Genomic DNA, 17,843 nt, shown 5'->3' with positions numbered 1-17,843 from the left:
AATTTTGAATATGATATTTGGAAAAGGGGAAGCAAACTACTAGTATGATGATACCTTTTAGACTTAGAGATGCTGCAGATAAAGTTTGAAGAGAAGAACAGTGTAGCTTTAGGAAGGGTAGAGAATTCGTCGACTAAAATTCCTTTAGTCTTGAGTTTTATAGACTATGAACTAGCATTTGATTCAGCCCATAGATGAGCTTTAGTGATGATCCTATTCTCGTATGGTGTACCAGATAAATACATTAAAAGGACTAGGGTTATGTATAAGAATAGCATTGCAGTTAGTAATTCGTTCATTATTGAATCAGGTATTAAGCAGGGTTGGGTGGTATCCCCATTTACATGGATAATTTTGACGGACTTTGTTCTAAGGAGCACACTAAGCCACTGAAGAGCATGGAATCAACTCGGAAAGGAAAACCTGTGAGACTATTCTGCTGATATTTTGAGCGTCTTAGATGAAAACGATAACAAAACGGATGACGTTTTGAAGGTTTTGAGAATTCAGGGTGCAAAAACAGGTTTGAAAATTAATGTTACGAAGGCCAAGTCGCTGAGACTAGGAACAAATGATGGTGAAATGTTGGGTGAATAGAAAATCGATTGATTGGATAGCTTCACTTACCAGGGTAATCGTATTAGTAATGTCGGTGGTTGCAGTACAGACTTTAAACATAGAATAACCAAGGCCCGGGATTTTCTTAACAGTTGAATAAAGTTCGGAAGAATAGGAAGATCAGTACGTGAACTAAGATTAGAATATTGAAAGATACAACGATGACTATTGTGGTTAAATGTCGTTCTGGAACGTTAGTGCTTTGGAAGACGGAGGATGATTTGCTGGATGTTTTCTGGAGTAAATGTCTAGGGTTTTTTGGGCTCCTGTCTGAACTGACCGTATTTCAAACAGTAAGCTGTACGAAAATTATAGTTCAATCCCGCTTTCTAGGACTAAAATGAGAGAAAGATTGAGATATCTAGGATATATTGTGTCGATAATTGATGACAGATTGCCTAAGATCGTTCTATTCGGCCATCCATCTGGGACGCAGATGTGTTGGCTCAGGCGGCTTATTGCTGCAGTGATTTGTTGCTACTGGTTGTAGTTGTAGTTTAATGAAGCTAAAACCAACACAAATATGATAATCTTGAAAAAGTAGCAAGTGTATGTACCTGTACGAATGCCTCTTTTTCGCCGAAAAAGACGTATTGGCTGCCAATAGAATTAAATCGGTTAGAAGATTGAAGTTCTGAGATGCTTTTCATATTATTAGTATTGTCTAGTTGATTTTCATCTCATTCTTCTTGCAGTTTAAATGGTTTCAAAGAAATTTTTGCTGGATTTTCTTCGGTTTAAGTTACCGTCAATTTGTGTTCTAGCCAATGATAGAAGTATATTGCCTATTGGCATTGGTTTTAAATCAATTTTTGGTTTTAAAAAGATGAATAAAAAGAAAAACAAAGGCCTGTAAAAATTAGCCTTTGAAGCTATTGAATCTTTGTTTACGATAGAATTGTTGTGATTAAAATAATTCTGAAATCAATAACTTTTTCTTTTGTTGTGCAATAAAGAATTAAGATAAAACTATCAGTTTATCCCTCATCTGCCCTTCCGACTTCCCTCACCCTAAATTAAGTACTTGGTTTAAGTTTTAGCTATCTTGATTTGTTGATAATGTCTAGCGAACCAAGAGGAATTCAAGTAATGATTATATAGATTCAAATGAGTGATGCTATCTAGTAGGTTGAAATTTTTTTTTTCCAGGTGGTCAACCCTCTGACTTTTATCTTTGTCTTGATGAGTCTCTCGAAGCTTCATCGTATAGACATGTACTTTGTAAGATTAATGCCCGTGCCACATCATAGTCACATTATCGATAAAGAAAGCCAAATATTATGAATGACAAGACAATTTTCTTTATTTTAGCGTCATACTTTTATTTAAATAGCAAAAAATTAAAAGTGCAAGAAATTAGTTTAAAGATTTTTGCACCAACAGTAATTTTGTCCAACTGTTCTCTACTAATACTAAGTCTCCTTAAACAGATTCCTCTCCCAGATAGAAAAACCACTGTTCTAAGTTTCCATCTTTTCTAGTTTTAAAAATTATGCCTTAAACCTTGGCTCTGATTGGTCAGTCAAGAAATTTATGTTTGAAAGTTGAACAATGTTCTAATATGTCAATATTTATTAGAAGCCTGTTCAGTTGGTGTATCAATGCGTCCACAAATAACTGACTTATAAATTAAGAATACTACCTCCCCCCCCCCTCCCCCGGGCTCTAAATACCCCTGCTAGAATTTTTTGCCAAAATTCGTTAATAAAATTCAAAACTTGGGGTATTTAGACTCTAGAGCGTAGTTTGAAGCATTGGACACCCGTCCCTGTAAGAATTAACCGATTGGTTATCTGTGTACTTACAATTGAATGTGATTTTTTTCTAGATCTTGCTTTTCTTTATAGGGAGGATTTATCTATTGCTTTAATTTCTGTAGTTTTAGGATTGGTTGTGTTTGACACCCGTCTCCTCGCCTTTACCAGTCCAAATGGAAATTCAGAAGCGGAAAAAATAAAACGGGCTGCAATGAAAACAAATGAATTGATCCTTAAAACTGACAATGGTCCGCAACTATGGAAACTTTTTAAAACGCCTGCATACAAGCAACTTGTTTCTGCACAAACAGATTTAGAGAAGTAAGTGTGTTAGATTTATTAAGAGTCATAAGACTTGGGACTTCTAAGCGAAATTTGTAAAGTCCCCCGAAGCTTAAGAGGCGTGTTTGAAAAGCCTCTTAGTAAAGCTATCTATTGTCACCTCTACCTCCCCCATCCCACCTTTTTCTGCTCTTAAAATTCTGGAGAAACCGAAAAGAACCAGCATTAACCAGTGTCTCTTCAATCCATCCGGTCCGGACAACAAGTAGGTTTGGAATCTCAGAGAGATCAACCTCCTGTCAAATCACATTTTCAGTTTCCTAGCATGGAACCAATTCAGTACGTTGGCAAGTGAAATCAAGACTGCAATGTAAGGCATTCCGTTCATCTTTATTCGTTTCCTAAACTAACAAACGTCCGCTCACTTTTGTATCCTTGAATTGTGGTCCATGACTGAGGAGTTAGTTGTATTTGACAAGTATGATACCTATTTCAAGCCAAGAATGATACCTGATGGCATTACGATAACGCATGGAGGTTGTTTGGTATCGTTTCCAATCATCAATAAAAAGCAGAGACCTTAATTTTAACTATGTACCAAATAAAGATGGTTCCAAAGTCATATGGCTGTGGTGCAGGCCTAAAATGTTACATAAAGAAATAGCTTTATTAGTGATATGTTTTGTTTTCTATCCACCCCGTGGCCCTTGTCGTCGAGACCTTATAACTTCTTTATAGCAGTGCACTGACAAAGTGAAGCCCTTGTATCCTAAAGTCGTTATTGTAATGAGTGGTGACTTTAATGATCTGATCCCCAAGTGACTAAGCCTGTCAGTTAAGACTCTTTAATAGCTTAAAGAAACGCCCTATCTCGTTCACTACAAGTTTTTTTGGTTTGTGTAGCCAAACTGTTCAGAATTGATTGGACGGTCTTGCCATAACTTGTAGAGCTTTGATAAGATATCTCAAGAAACGACAGAAAACTAAAAGCCGAAACCCGCTTTCCTGGAAATCTTAGAAAACCGTTTAACTTCTCACGTTTTGTGCCAGAGATAGATATATTCAGAATTAAGGAAACTTACATCATTAGAAAGCGTTTTTTTTATTATTATTAATAATATTATTATTTCTGAACGGAGCAGAATTTTCTTTTTAAAGTTCAGGGAAGGGAAATTCCTTAAAGTATTCTAGTATACCTACTTCGAAAACATTAAAAATCAGCTCAAAAGAAGTCTCATTGAATAATTTGACAGCTTTGGAAGTTTCTTGTTGTACTAACTGCCTTGATTGAAATCTTTGTGGACATAGGACGCACAATATTTATGCTGTACTTATATTGATTAGACAGTGGGTTTTTAACAATTAGTAAGAGATTATAGATTTCCTTTATTTTCAACTAGCCTCTTGTTAGCTTTTTGAACTGTTGACACATCTAAGATCCCCTATCATTTTTACCAAAAAGATTTTGGAAGATCCCTGTGGTACTGGGAAAGTTTGCTAATGGGCCCTTGTTTTTGAGACTGTTAGATGAGGCTGAGACTCGCAAAATGGCATTTTTGTTATCTTTGGTTTTGGAATTTCCTTCAGCAGGTTGTTAATGTGCCAACTAGAGTTAACCGTATGTTCGATCTCATTTTTAGCAACTGTCCAGAATTTCATAATACCCCAATTACACTACACCCAGTAGATATGAGTGACCCCCTGAGCTTTGTTTGGATACCTAATCAGTTTACTCAAAACAGGCAAAAAAAAAAAAAAAAAAAAAAAAAAAAAAAAAAAAAAAACAGGGTGTGTTGGGCATACACGCTAGAGTTAAATCTGTACAATGAATGGCTCTCGGCCCGTGGCACTATATCCTGTCATTGTTTGATGGTGACAAAATAGCGAGTTCATTGTGTAAAGAACTGTTTAAAAACACTTGGAAATTTTCCCATAAAAAGTGTCGGTCAATTCTAATGACAAAGTCTAGACTACCCACGATTTTCGGGATCTGATCAAATCGAGGAATGGATTGCATTTGACCTGAGGAAGAATTCAAAAAGTTAAAAAATATAATTGTATATAAAATAGAATGTTCGGGTAAACAATACGGTGTTAAAATAAAATGTAAGCTATGCAAATCTAATCCGAGGAAGTTTCTTGATAGAGTTCAGAAAATTATTGGTAAAAAAAGGTGACGAAACTTGAAGTGAGAGATGATTATGGTAAGTCGCGGTCAACTAGTAACGTTAATCAATTTTTCACATCTATTTGCTGAATTCACCAGTGAATAACAGTCTTACCACTTAATGACTCAGTTGCAGATATGTCTATCTTAGAGATTAGTTCACTTGCTGATAAATTGAAGGCACCTCCTGGATTTTCCTAAATCTAATTACACATATTAGATGTTGTTTAAATTAATTATCAAGTCAGTTGATCTATAAGCTAAATATTTATCAGCAATTTATAGCCAATTTTTTATATATATTTTTTTCGTTAGTGTTTCTAGACAAGCGTATCTCTTAACTCCTAATTATCCAAAGGTATTACTGATTTGGGGACGATTTAAAAAACTCTGGCTCTTTCAAAAGAGATGGAGAGTTGGTTTCTCTTTTAGTGTTTAATTGGCAATAGAAGAAACTAAGATAGATTCGCAACAATTTGAATTTAGATTTGTTAATTATCTGGTTGCAATGTTGGACATCATCCTTAAGGCTTATGTTCCCTCTGAAACAAGCGATTTTGCGACAATCCAGCACTTGTACTAGGCACCAAATTACTTATATCATTCGATTCATTAGCCTCAGATTTATCTATAACCCGAGTCTTAATTTTGATATTCCTTAGACTTTGTCTTGGAGAAGGATTTAAACTTGCTTAAAAACTAGGAAAATTGTTCCTTTGTCAACAATTTTCAACTAATACTCAGTATATTTTCAATCTAAAGGACCATGTATACCAAATTTCAAAAAATTAATTCGGTTGATGGATAGAACTAACTTCAACTTCGAAATGATAACAAACTTGTTGTCTTTCGTTGATATATTAAAACCGCAGAAAAGCAGGAAACATACCAAAAATTAGACAAGAAACAAGCCTTGAACATTTAGAAAACAATAGGGCGTATGTTAAACCATTATTCGCAGACACAGTTAAGGATTTTGACAATCATGATCATCTTCTAGTAGTGGAAGAAGCTAAAGTTATGGGCTCTCGTCCATTTTTCTACGTATGCTTTCTAGTTTCCTTTTTAATAGATATTGGTATGTCTGACTCCCTGATGACGAGGGGTTTGAATTTCTATGTGTTTTTGGCGTTTCGACATAAGGGACCAAGTTAGGCCCGCTTTCATTTCTTATCCCTTTTAACCGTAGTTTTACAACAGTTCACGAATATTTTAAATTTGTTTAACGAATTAACTGCCTTAGCCCTGAAACTCCGACTATGGAACGGACCGACTCAAGGAGAATTTTCAATAAATTAAAAGCTGAATCACGACAGGTAAAACTGACGGTCATTGAGACTAAGAGCTCATCTATGCTTTTTGTTCCCAAACGTCATTGTCACACTTCCTTAGTTCTTTAATGCCGACGAAAAAAACAGATAAAATATTTGAAATACTCTTGGATGGATTTAAGATGGAATCGCAAGTTGACTATTTGACTAAATATGAGCCGCCCTTTGGATTCTTTTTCGAGCCTGAAGAGATTTACCATGCTAACTAACGTTTAAAAATATGCATACTGCAGTTATGTTTGACTTTCTTATGAATATTCATGTCCAGCTTCGCATTTGGGGCTAGCGGAAGATCAATCGGCCAGACTTGACAGTATGCAAAAAAGAGCTATAAAAATTGCAGTTGGACACAATACTCAGCTTGTGGTGATGATTTGAAACAAAAACTTGAATTCTCTTGATAGTCATTGGCATGAGTTGACATGCCGATTTGGACTAATTTGTTTGAACTCTCCAACTCATCCTGGTTTATTACCCGACCTTGAGGAAGCCCCTAATGAAGGACCAAACACCAGACTACGACAAATAAAATGTACCGGTCCACAATTAATGATTTGCTCAGCTTCTGGTACCGAGAGATATCGTAAGTCATTTGTTCCTTATTTTGCTCGTCACTTTAATGATGAAGATTTATGATTTATTTGATGTTGTTGTAGGTTTTTTATATGGATTTTTAGAATATTTTTCTCTGAATGTTATATTTTTGATTTCATTGAATGTATTACGTACCTGCGGTAGTGTCTCCTAATTTTGTTAATATAGCGTCTTTATCTTAATCTTGTGCTAACACTTTTGTTTGGATATATTCCTTACCATGTTGTCCAGAAATAGACGCACTTTCTACTTTGAACTATCCAAATCATTACTTTTTGACTATTGTTGCTTTTTTTTTAGGATCGCATTAAAATATATTACTGCTAAACAAGATGTGAATTCAAGAGCTGATAATTCTCCAAAAACGTTGCTGGAAAGTTGGCTGACCTCTAGTGATGTTGATAGCAAGGATGTTCTGGCTATGGTTTGCGACATGCTCCTGGCTGGCATAGATACAGTAAAGAATTTCAAATAACCTTCCATTTTACTCCTACATATTTAAATGTTCCTCAATCAATTATTACCTTGACCTGTTATTTGTAATTCCTTGCAGTTGAAACAAACTCCAAAAACTAGAAATAAACTGCACCGCTAATTAATTGAAGAGTATGACTGTAGCTCAGTACTTCACAAATAACCCTGCTCTTTCAAAGCTATTGAAAACAACAGACTCCAAGAGGGTTGGGGAGTTGAGTGATCTTTAATGATATCTGTCTGTACCTGGTAGTTCATTGGGAAGGACGTTTAGAGGACTAAAGGCATTATTGTTTAATAACAAGGTATCATCATTTGGTATTATTTACAACCAATTAAGTTTTTGTTTTAACGGTATTGAGCAATTGTAGAAATTTAGGGATTTTAGTTTTAGCCTAAAATGGCCAGTTTTAAAGAACTTATAAAACGAGCATCATCATGTATGTATTCTTCCAAAAAACATAAACTGGGCCAATAGTTATTGATAATACGGCTCTAGGCTTGTCAAATAGGAAATTAGAGGATAAATGACATTTCATTTTTGAATTCGTGACACAATTTACATTCGAAAAACTTTGCTAAACCATTTTATTTTTAAGTAAAAAAGTAAAAAAAAAAAAATCAAAATATTAATATCAGTACGAAAAAGAATATATGCTTTTTTTCGTAAATTGTAAACCAGTTTAGTAAGTTTTGATCGGCTCATTTCAGTTATAGTCAGAACCCCAGAAAAACTTTGTACCTTATTTGCATAATTTACGTCATATTCTACCCTTGCATCGCTGATTAAAGCTACGTTAACAAAGGCGATGCTGAGGCAATCTAATTGCCCATAGACAATTAGCTCACGCATCCAAAGTGAACCACTGTTTTCCTTCAAGTCTGTTATTAGATGAGTTTTGCGATGAGATGTTCCGCTTTAAATTGGAAGTGTTGGACGATAATTTGACTAACCGATATATTGATGTTTTCATTTTCTATTTTTGCTATAATGATTTCGATGGGTTCGATGATCTCCGATCATTTTTTTTTTTTTTTGCTAAAATTAATTAACTCTTCGCTTCGCCAAAGTTAAATAACAAAAATTGTAATTAAAGAGCATTTTGCACAATGTTTTTTCTAAAAATTGAATAATATAAAAACAAGCTTCGATAGCATAAATGGTTATCACAAAAATTTAGATTTGAAATTACACAGGCTCAGCCTCCGGATAAAGAAAATAAACTACTGGCTGTTTTCGGCTATTCAAAATCAGCAGTTTCCCTGAGAATTGTTTGTGCCTTTGAGTGATTAAACAGAAAAAGCAGGGTTTTTTCAACTGAGAATAAGGATCAACATTAAAACTTAAATGAACAGAAATTATTACGATTGGGGAGGATACCCCCTCCACAATACCTTGCTGTTCAGGCTAACGTTAAAAAGCTAACGGACTCAAAAAGCTATCTTATTTTATTATCTTATCTTATTCTAATTTAACGAACCTTGTGTTTCACTTTTTGTTCGTTAAGGATTGTGATACAAAATCATACTTTAGCGTAAAGAGCAAAGTATTTAAGATGGGGCATTCCCCATATCTCACCACTGAAAATTCCCCCAGAGAAAATTCGCCTCCCGAAAAATGTCTGTTTACTTCCCAATAACAAATGCTTTGTGTAAGCAATAGGCAATAGTTTTTTTTTTGTGTTAAATGAAAAACACAAGATTTTTAACTGAAAGTAAGGAACGACACTAAAACTTAAAACGAACAGAAAGTATTCCGTATATGAAAGGTGCTGTTCCCTCCTAAAGTTTGACTTTACACTAAAGTTTGACTCTTTGTCCCAACTCTACTCTTTAAAACAATAAAAACTTTAGCATAAAGAGAGAGGCGTTGAGAAGGGTACAACCCCTTTTCATATACGGAATAATTTCTGTTCGTTTTAAGCTTTGATGTTGCTCCTTACTTCCATTTTTAAAAAAATAGTTTTTTTTTTATTTAATTTCTGAACATTTTTAACTAATTTGGCTCACCGTACATTAAAAAAAAAAAAAAAAAAAAAAATCGTAAATTAATTTTGGAAGATTTATTTCTTATATGAAGGGTTGCCCCCTCCTCATTACCTTACTTTTTGCACTAAAGCTGTTAGCACTTTTAAAAGAGCTTTCTATTCTAATCAATAATCCCCCGTGTTTCAGTAAACGTTCTTAAGAAATTCGGACAAACAGTCAAACTTTAGCGTAAAGACTAAGGTAATAAGGAGGAGTACACCCTTCATATATAGATGGGGCAACCCTCCCCCTCACGGAAATCTCCTTCGGTGAAATTTCCTCTAACACAAAGTAAACCTCCCCCCCCCCGTCAAATTCCTAACAGACAGTTCTATCCTTGCTGAGCATCTCCGCCCCTGTAAAATTTCTTGCGGACGATTCGGCCTAAAAAAAATCTCCTTAGCATTCTTAAATTTGAATAAAACTTTAATCTCCAATCGGTTTCTCGATCACTCCAGAAATGCCCCCTTCCGTGGAAATTATTTTCCAGAAATCAAAACACGCGGAAAATAGGCCTTGGATAATTTCACTGGAACATCTCCACATGAAAAATTGGCAAAAATCGTGATTCTTCCGGGCAGGCACTGATGTTTTCAATAATTTAGCATTTGCTATCAAAATAGTTATAATATTCAATGATACTACTACTACTACTAACAACTCACCACAGCACCAAACCGCCTAAGGCCAACACAGCTACGCACGCTCCTCCTCCATCCCAATCTATTCAAACCCTCCCTCTGTACGACCTCCCAGGAAGCTCCCATTTCCTTTAAATCTTTCTTTATGATATCCTCTCACCCTAACCACGGACGGTCTGGTTTTATTTTAGCCCTAGACGGTGGACCGAAAAGAACAATCTTTGGAAATCTGTCATCCCTCATTCGCAAAACATATTCTAGCCATCTCAACTTTCCTCTTAATACAGCCGTCAAAAGCGGGATTGAACCACATTTTTTACACAGCCTACTGCTTGAAATACGATCAGTCAGCTGGGTACCCAGAAAAATCCACAGGCAATCTCTCTGGAAAATATCTAGCAAATATTCATCCGCTTTTCGGACCGCCCATGCTTCCGAGCCATATTTGACCATTGTCATCCCTGTAGCTTCCAATGTTCTAATCTTGGTTTGCAGACTTATCTTCCTATTCTTACAATTTTTTTTTAACGGTAATAAAACACCCTGAGCCATGGCTATTCTACTTTTAACATCTTCACTGCTCCCACCGTTTTTACCAATACTGCTACCAAGGTAAGTGAAGCTGTCCATCTGATCAGTCTTTTCGCTGCCCAACGTCATCTTTTCATCTTCACTTATTCCTTGTCTTAGTGACTTAATCTTCTTAACATTTATTTTCAAACCTATTCTAGCACCCTGAACTTGCAAAACCGCTAAAAAGTTCATTAATTTTCCTCATATTTGATGTAGGATGCTTAAATCATCAGAATAATTTACGCCCAGGGGATTTTATCCTCCCCATTTGATTCCAAGGTCTCCCATTGCCTTTCCTGTGCTTCTTAAGACAAATCCATCGAAATGATCCATATAAAGGGGGATACCATCAGTGCTGTAACAAGTACTCCAAATTTTTACTTAAGTAACAAGTACCAAGTACTATCAATTTTTTTACTTAAGTATCAAGTATCAAGTAATCCACCAAAATTGTACTTAAGTAGTTCAAGTAATAAGTAGTCTGAAATAGTACTTAAGTAGTACTTCAAGTACTACTTCAAGTAATAAAATTATATGATGTTAAAATTACTATTGAGCTACAAAAAAAAGGGAATTATTCCATGGGAGGCTCTTTCCAGCACAACAATCACACACTTACGCCACTGACACTCAGGTTAACTTAATGGTTTCATTTCTTATATTAAAGAACGAGTACAAAAACAGAATCAAATTGAAAAGGTGTGTTTTTTCCAACTCTACTTTTCCAGCATTATCAACATCATTAAGGTAAAAAAAAAAAGCTGGAAAGAAACGGAAATAAATATCCCGTTCTCAACGGATCTTCCAGCGATTCACTCAGTCAGAAAATCGTCTTACCACATACGGTATATATAGTCAGTCGCTCAGTGCCATTCTTCAAAGACAGTTTCGCAAAAGGAGCTGATTCTGACATCTGCTTTTCAAAAGGTGACATTAAAATAGGTTGAAAAGGAAACCATCAAAACAGTAAAACGAACTCTCAAACTACGTCCATATTTTGCTGAAAAACCTTGAATTTCTCATTGGCTTTCAACAAAACGAGGCTCTCAAACCTTCCGTCCGCCAAGGAATTACGCCTTGGACTCATTATAATGCCACCTTTCGAAAAGAGACGCTCAACTGGGGCCGATGTAGGAAGTATACAATTATACTTCCGAAACACTGAATTCACTGCCGGGTACTCTTGTAAGATCGAGAGAGTCTTTCGGGAATCACTGAGATATCTCAGAATCTCGATCTTGACCGTATTTGCCACAGTTGGTTGCTGAGTGCTTGTTCCTGATTCGTCGTCCGAAAAGTCAAAAAAAGCCTCAGGAGATCTCTCAAGAACTATGCCACTGCTTTTTTCACTAGTGGCACCCATTTTCTGCTTCATTGTTATGGCCTCCTCTGTCATCAAACCCAGCACCAGGTCCTTGTGTTCTTCTTTCCCAAACTTGTCCTTGAAAAACGGCAATGACCACGTAGCAAGATGGTAGTCCGAATGAACCGCTGGAGATCCACTGAGAAACGGAAATCTTTTTCCAAGTCCTTCGAGCAGCGTCTGGGTTAAGACCCTTGTGAGTTTGACACTTTGGTGCAACTTCACCAACTTCCTTTCCAAGCACTTGATAGTTGGGAGAACAGTCCCGAAATAGGCTTTCTCCTCACCCTGAAGCATATCTAGGGCGATTGCTATGGGCTCAAGGACTGAGACGTACTCAGCAAGAAATTCAAGCTCACTTGTTTTGAATCTTGGTTTTTTCAAGACATCACACACTGCTGAGAGCTTTCCAGCCATGTGACACTCAAGAATTCTTTTCAGTGCATCGTATTCAGAATTCCATCTTGTTGCGTTGTGTCTTATCAGCTTTTTTTCGAAGACCTCTTTCAATAGGTCATTGTTTTTTGAGCTGTGGCTTAGGGAATTCCATAAGCCCTGACACTTGCTCTTGACACTCTGCAGATTTCTTTTGTAACTCACGTCCGTATTTGAAGCATACTTGGCATCTGTGGTGGCCAAAAGGTTCAGGGTATGACTAGAGCAGCGAAAGTGTGGAGGTAAGTACATACCTATATTACCTAATGAGTCCGATCTGCCATCATTCCCTTCGGGCTCAGAAATATCGCTATCGTCATCATTTGTGTTAACAATACGGTCGGGAAGATCAGAATAACTATCAGAGGTCCCTCTAACCCCTGCTTCTAGTTCATCTTGGTCTTGTGCACCACTTCTGGGATTGACACTAGAACCCAATTCTGGTTCCCCGACATCAGTCACATTCACCCTGTCAAAGATCTTACCAACGTCAACAACATCTAATTCTTCGGATTCGGAATCCATGCTTTCTTCATCAGGTGTGTCACTCTCACTGGTTGCAAACTCAGAGCTGGATTCTTGCTCCTTTGATTTTCCTAACTCCTTAAAAGCTTTGACGAAGTTTGAAGCATTGTCTGTTATAATTGCCCGAATTTTGCTCAGATTCTTGTCAAGACCATATTCACGAAATATTGCAAACAGCAAGTCTGAAATTCTGTCGAAGGTATGCGCTCCAGCAAACCTTCTAACTGCAAGCACCATAGGCACAAATTTGTTTTGACTATCTAACACATGAGCTGTTACTCCCATACAGCTCTTATTATTAGAAGACCAGATATCACACGTCATAGTGACATAGTCTACTTTTTCAAAGAGCTGAATCATTTCTTTCTTTACAACTAACAGAGACTCATCAATTTTACCGGCCAGAGTTTTCCTTGACATTATTGGTCCGATACTTGGGTTTATCCCCAGAATCATTTGCTTAAATGCATGACTTTCCACTGTAGAGAGTGGGCGCATGTCAGACACTATGTAATTCATAATCAACTCATCAGCCCTTTTTTTCGTACATTTCTTTTTTTCAAAGAAAGAAAAAGGTGTATCCTCTTGCTTAGGCTCGGGGATGCTTTCATCGGTTGCGTCATCAGCAGAATCAATGGTCTGCTCATTTCCATCTCGCCTCCTTTTTTTCCTAGTCTTCACTTTGGAGAATTCAACATAGGTTGAAGGATGAGCCGTCTGAAAGCAGACATAATGTTTAGTTTTGCTATATGAATCAAATCCAAAGGCTCATTGCTTTTCCACAGGATCCACTGAACATTGAAACTGCAGTATAACAAGTATAACAAATATGAATGAACCATCACTTTCTGAAGGTTTGATGGTTTGGTTTTGTCAGTCAGGAACTCAACTACTTTGAGACCATCACCTGATAGAGGGAAGTTCACCTAATGTGAGGATATGTCCCTAGTCACCTGCTTGTCAGTGAATGCCCAAAATGAAATGAGTCCCAGGTCCCAGGTACAGCCATATACCTCTCAGGAGGAGATCTTCACATTCTCCTCCTGAGTGGAAGGTTCCTTTACTTGGGAATAATCTCATTTCAGACATTTACTAACTAGAGACATATCCTCTCATTAGGTGAACTTGCTTGTATCCGGCAATAGTCTCAAAATACGAGTTCCTGACTGGGTTTGGTGGATCCTTCACAATAACAACAAACCTTCACATTACTGCAGATTCAACGATTACAATGATCACCATAGAAAACCTTTTTACAGCTTAAACTTGGACCATCCTCTGCAAAAAAGCAATGAACCCTCATGTTTCTGCAGCATCGTTGAAACATCAACATCAACCGAAAATTTGTCCAGAAATAAACTGAGTTGTTAGCAATATAGAAACATAGTAATATAACAACTAGCCTATCATCAAACTTGTAAATAGCTTATGGACATATCCAGGCATTAGTTGAGCTGCAGTTAAACTGGAAGCAGGTTAACTGAAAATACAATAAGGTATGTAGCCTGTGATATCTGGCCTATGTAACAAATAGCCTAGGTCTAAGGATTTCCCTATTAATACATTAAATTTAATGGGAAAAATTAACATTCCTGCTATACTAGCTTCTCAATCTCAACAAAATGCCTAGAACCCAGAAAATAAAGGTTAGACTATACAACAATATGTAATTGTGATAAAAAAAAATATAGTTGTTGGTTTAGTATATAAATCACCTAAAAATCACCATTGGTTTAGTATATAAAATATCATAAAATGAAATTTTTATTAGGGAGATGGAGAATTTAATGGAAAATTTGAATAGTGAACCTAAATATAAAGTGCAAATGGGAGATTTCAATACTGACTTCCTTAAAAGTTCAGATTGTCCAGATTTTCTCAATTTAGTAATTTCTTCTTTTCTATATCCACTGATAACTATCCTTACATGAGTTACTGGGAAATCTGCAACACTAATTGACAATATATTTGTGGATGAAAATCTAATTGAATGTTTGAATGCTGGTGTATTAATTATGGATGGATCAGTAGATCACAAGCAGGCAAGCCTATTAAGCTTAGGCTATACAAGCCCAATGGACATTGTGGCTTGATGCAATGCTTCCAATTACTTGATTTTACTTCAAGTCAGGAAATGGAAAATGGGGCTAGGTCAGCAAAATGAAATTTTCAGTAGACTAAAGATAGGCTTTGTAAGGATAGACTAGTCTAGGCCTAGTAATAGCAAAACATATTTTTAGCTCTAATATTTATTAAAGGGGAGAAATCAGATAAAGAAAAAAAGGAAATATACCATTAGATTTTCTATTTCCTTGTCTATTCCCCCACAAAGCCAGATACACCTTTAGGCTTAACAAAACAGTTTGATTTTTCTTTAAACTAGCTTTATTTGGTAATACACATCAGCTGCTGATGAAGAACTGGGTATATTATCCAAGCACCCCTGGTGTTTGGATAATCACTAACTTTGGACAAGCAACCGAGCATAATTTGATTCAAATAGAGCCTATATTTCCAAGCAAGCTCTTAGTCTTGCATATGTATAGATTTAGATTACCTTGTTGGGATTAGCTCAATTTGATCTCAGAAACTTTTTTATACTGAAAATTAAGCTTAAAGAAAAGTTAGCAAACCCTAGTAGCCTATTTATTCTTTACAGCACATGTCTGGGATTGAATCTATTTATGTTTGAGTGGTTTTGTATCCTACAAGGCCTATAGGATCATGTGTTTAAGATTGGGCAGTATTTTCTAGAATTAGCCTAGGCTATGCTTAAACTAAATTGTGTATTTGTCATTAGACTCTACTATTAACTATCAATGCATTCAAAACATTCAGCAATCCATATGGCTAAAATATTCAGCCTAATCAAATAGCCTAGGCTAGCCTACTTGTTCAAGAAAATTTGATACTTCCTTTGAGTTCTGCAAATTAGCAAGTTCTGCAAGTTCTGCAAGTTCTGCAGTTCTGCAAATGGAAAACACACACAAAAACAAAAATTATATATGCATTCTACATTCTATAACCATTATTCCAATCCCAATCAGCCTCATACACAACAATCTCAATACACAACTTAGCCTCAAGATTAACACAGAGAAGCCAAGGCTCATAGCAATCCATTAGTTTTCGTAAATGTAAAGCTGCTGGTTGCTGGTTCCGAGACCCTTTTGAATGACACCTAGCCTACCACAACTAATTTCGGCCCATTCTGGTTCGTTGAACATTCTTCTCCTGAGGTGAAGTTAATCAAGCTAGGTGTGGGGTAAATTGTGCATTAATTTCATAATGCTGGATTAACAGTAAGCTTAGCCTACAGGAGATCCAGGCTACACAACTCTAGCCTAGGTTTGTTCAATCCAATCTGAACGATATCCGAATAGACCAAAACAACAAACAGATTAAAATTGCGTATGGTGTGTAGGTTGTGTTGTAAGGAAACTACTGGGCTATCTGTATGGTGATACCTGTCAAAGTTTAAGAGAGAAAAAAAGTACAAACAGACATAAAAAGGACAAGGAGACTTACACGCAAGTGTTTGTGGAAATTTGAAGGTGCATGCAGGTGTCCTTTGAGAACCCTGTTGGGACAGTTCTTGCACCATGCACTAAGTGCGCCATCTTTTTCGATTTTTCCTTTTACAGCAAAATATTTGCCTTGAAGAATAAACGGTAATTGTTGTTTGCCTGCGTCAGCCATTTTTTTTTGTGACACCTTGTTTCTTCTTATTATGAAATGCGCGCGACGTAAACGGAAAACAACAGCAATTACTAAACGAAAAACACACGCACCAAAACCAGAAAATTAAAAAATTGCAAAAAAAAAAAAAAAAAAAAAAATGGAACGGTTCCTCGTAATGTATTTTAAAAATTAATTGACTTTTATTTTCAACTTGAATTAATAAGTAGCTGCAATTTTTTACTGAAGTACAAGTAATAAGTACTCTGTGGAATTTGTACTTAAGTACAAGTACAAGTACTTGAAAATTTTACTTAAGTAGTACTTGAAGTAAAAGTACTTCAAGTAAGTTACAGCACTGGATACCATACAAGGATAAAACCTTTACTAAAGATCTTCTATCAACAGAATTAAACGCTTGCTCTTAATCTATAAAACTGAGGGTTAAAGGTGTTTGATAACTCATATACTTCTCAATTATTTACCTAAGAGTGAAAATTTGTTCGACACATCCTCTACCTTTTCTAAAATCGCACTGATCTCTTAAAACTTTGTCTACAGCATCTCTCAGTCTAAAAAGTATTTTATTACCAAGTAATTTGCTACCTACAGAAACCCGACTAATACTTCGATAATTACCACACTCATTCTTATCACCTTTCTTATGCAGTGCTTTAATTCAGGTTTTCGTAAAATCGCTAGGTACTTCCCCTTTTTAAAAAATCATATTCACAATCTTCGGTAACTTATTTCTAACCTCAGAGCTGCCATATTTAAGAAACTCATTTATCACACTATCAGCACCTGGAGCCTTATTGTTTTTTAGTCCTTTTAGTACTGTTGCTTATTCTTCCTCACAAAACAGATCTTTCTTCACGTCCAAGGTATCACAAACATTTTCATTTTACTCTATATCTTTTTTTGCTACTCTATCTCGGTTCAGCACAAACTGAAAATGTTCTGCCCACCTGTCTTTAACTCTTTTCTTGTCACTAATTGTGGCCCCGTTCTTATCTTTAACTAAGACAAGTCCAGATTGACTACTCTGTCTCAATTTATTAACACGCCAGTACAATATTTTACTAATATGGCGTATAGCTGCATCTTCCAGATCCTCGGTAATTTTACCCTGGCCTCCACTTCACATCTCCTTTGTTCATGTTTTAGTGCTTTCTTTACTTTCTTTCCATCCATTTTGTTTTCATATGGTCTATCATTCAGATAATTCTTGTACAAGCGCCTTCTCCTCACTATTAAACATGAAGCTTTTTCACTAATATTCCTAGCTGCAGTCCTAACTTTTTTCCCACAGATACGGTCAGCAACTTCCCAAATTGTTTTTTTTTAAATAATTCCATTCATCTTCCACAGTGTCAA

At 36.1% G+C, this 17,843-nt stretch overlaps 2 protein-coding genes across 9 annotated transcripts in view; one reads left to right on the top strand and one right to left on the bottom strand.

Moving 5' to 3' along the window:
• LOC148956708 (cytochrome P450 302a1, mitochondrial-like) overlaps positions 1 to 17,843 on the top strand; it is a 98,308-nt gene that overhangs the window by 62,042 nt on the left and 18,423 nt on the right. For all 8 annotated transcript variants that reach the window (XM_089086955.1, XM_089086914.1, XM_089086929.1 and 5 more), the window contains 2 exons: positions 2,498 to 2,696; positions 7,050 to 7,206. In XM_089086955.1, the coding sequence (XP_088943081.1) occupies positions 2,498 to 2,696; positions 7,050 to 7,206 (356 nt within the window). The remainder of the gene's footprint in view (positions 1 to 2,497; positions 2,697 to 7,049; positions 7,207 to 17,843) is intronic.
• Positions 11,445 to 16,487, bottom strand: LOC148956710 (uncharacterized). Its single transcript, XM_089097718.1, has 2 exons — positions 16,317 to 16,487; positions 11,445 to 13,505 (listed from the first exon to the last, which is right to left on the bottom strand). Exons 1-2 carry the CDS (start codon positions 16,485 to 16,487, stop codon positions 11,445 to 11,447), a joined length of 2,232 nt encoding a protein of 743 aa, XP_088953844.1.

This window comes from Artemia sp. Qi Xiang Cuo, chromosome 1 (genome assembly GCF_049724085.1).
Source record: "Artemia sp. Qi Xiang Cuo chromosome 1, ASM4972408v1, whole genome shotgun sequence".
Taxonomy (NCBI): Eukaryota; Metazoa; Arthropoda; class Branchiopoda; order Anostraca; family Artemiidae; genus Artemia; species Artemia sp. Qi Xiang Cuo.
Note: the sequence above shows the minus strand (reverse complement) of the source record. Positions and strands in the feature narration are given on the sequence as shown.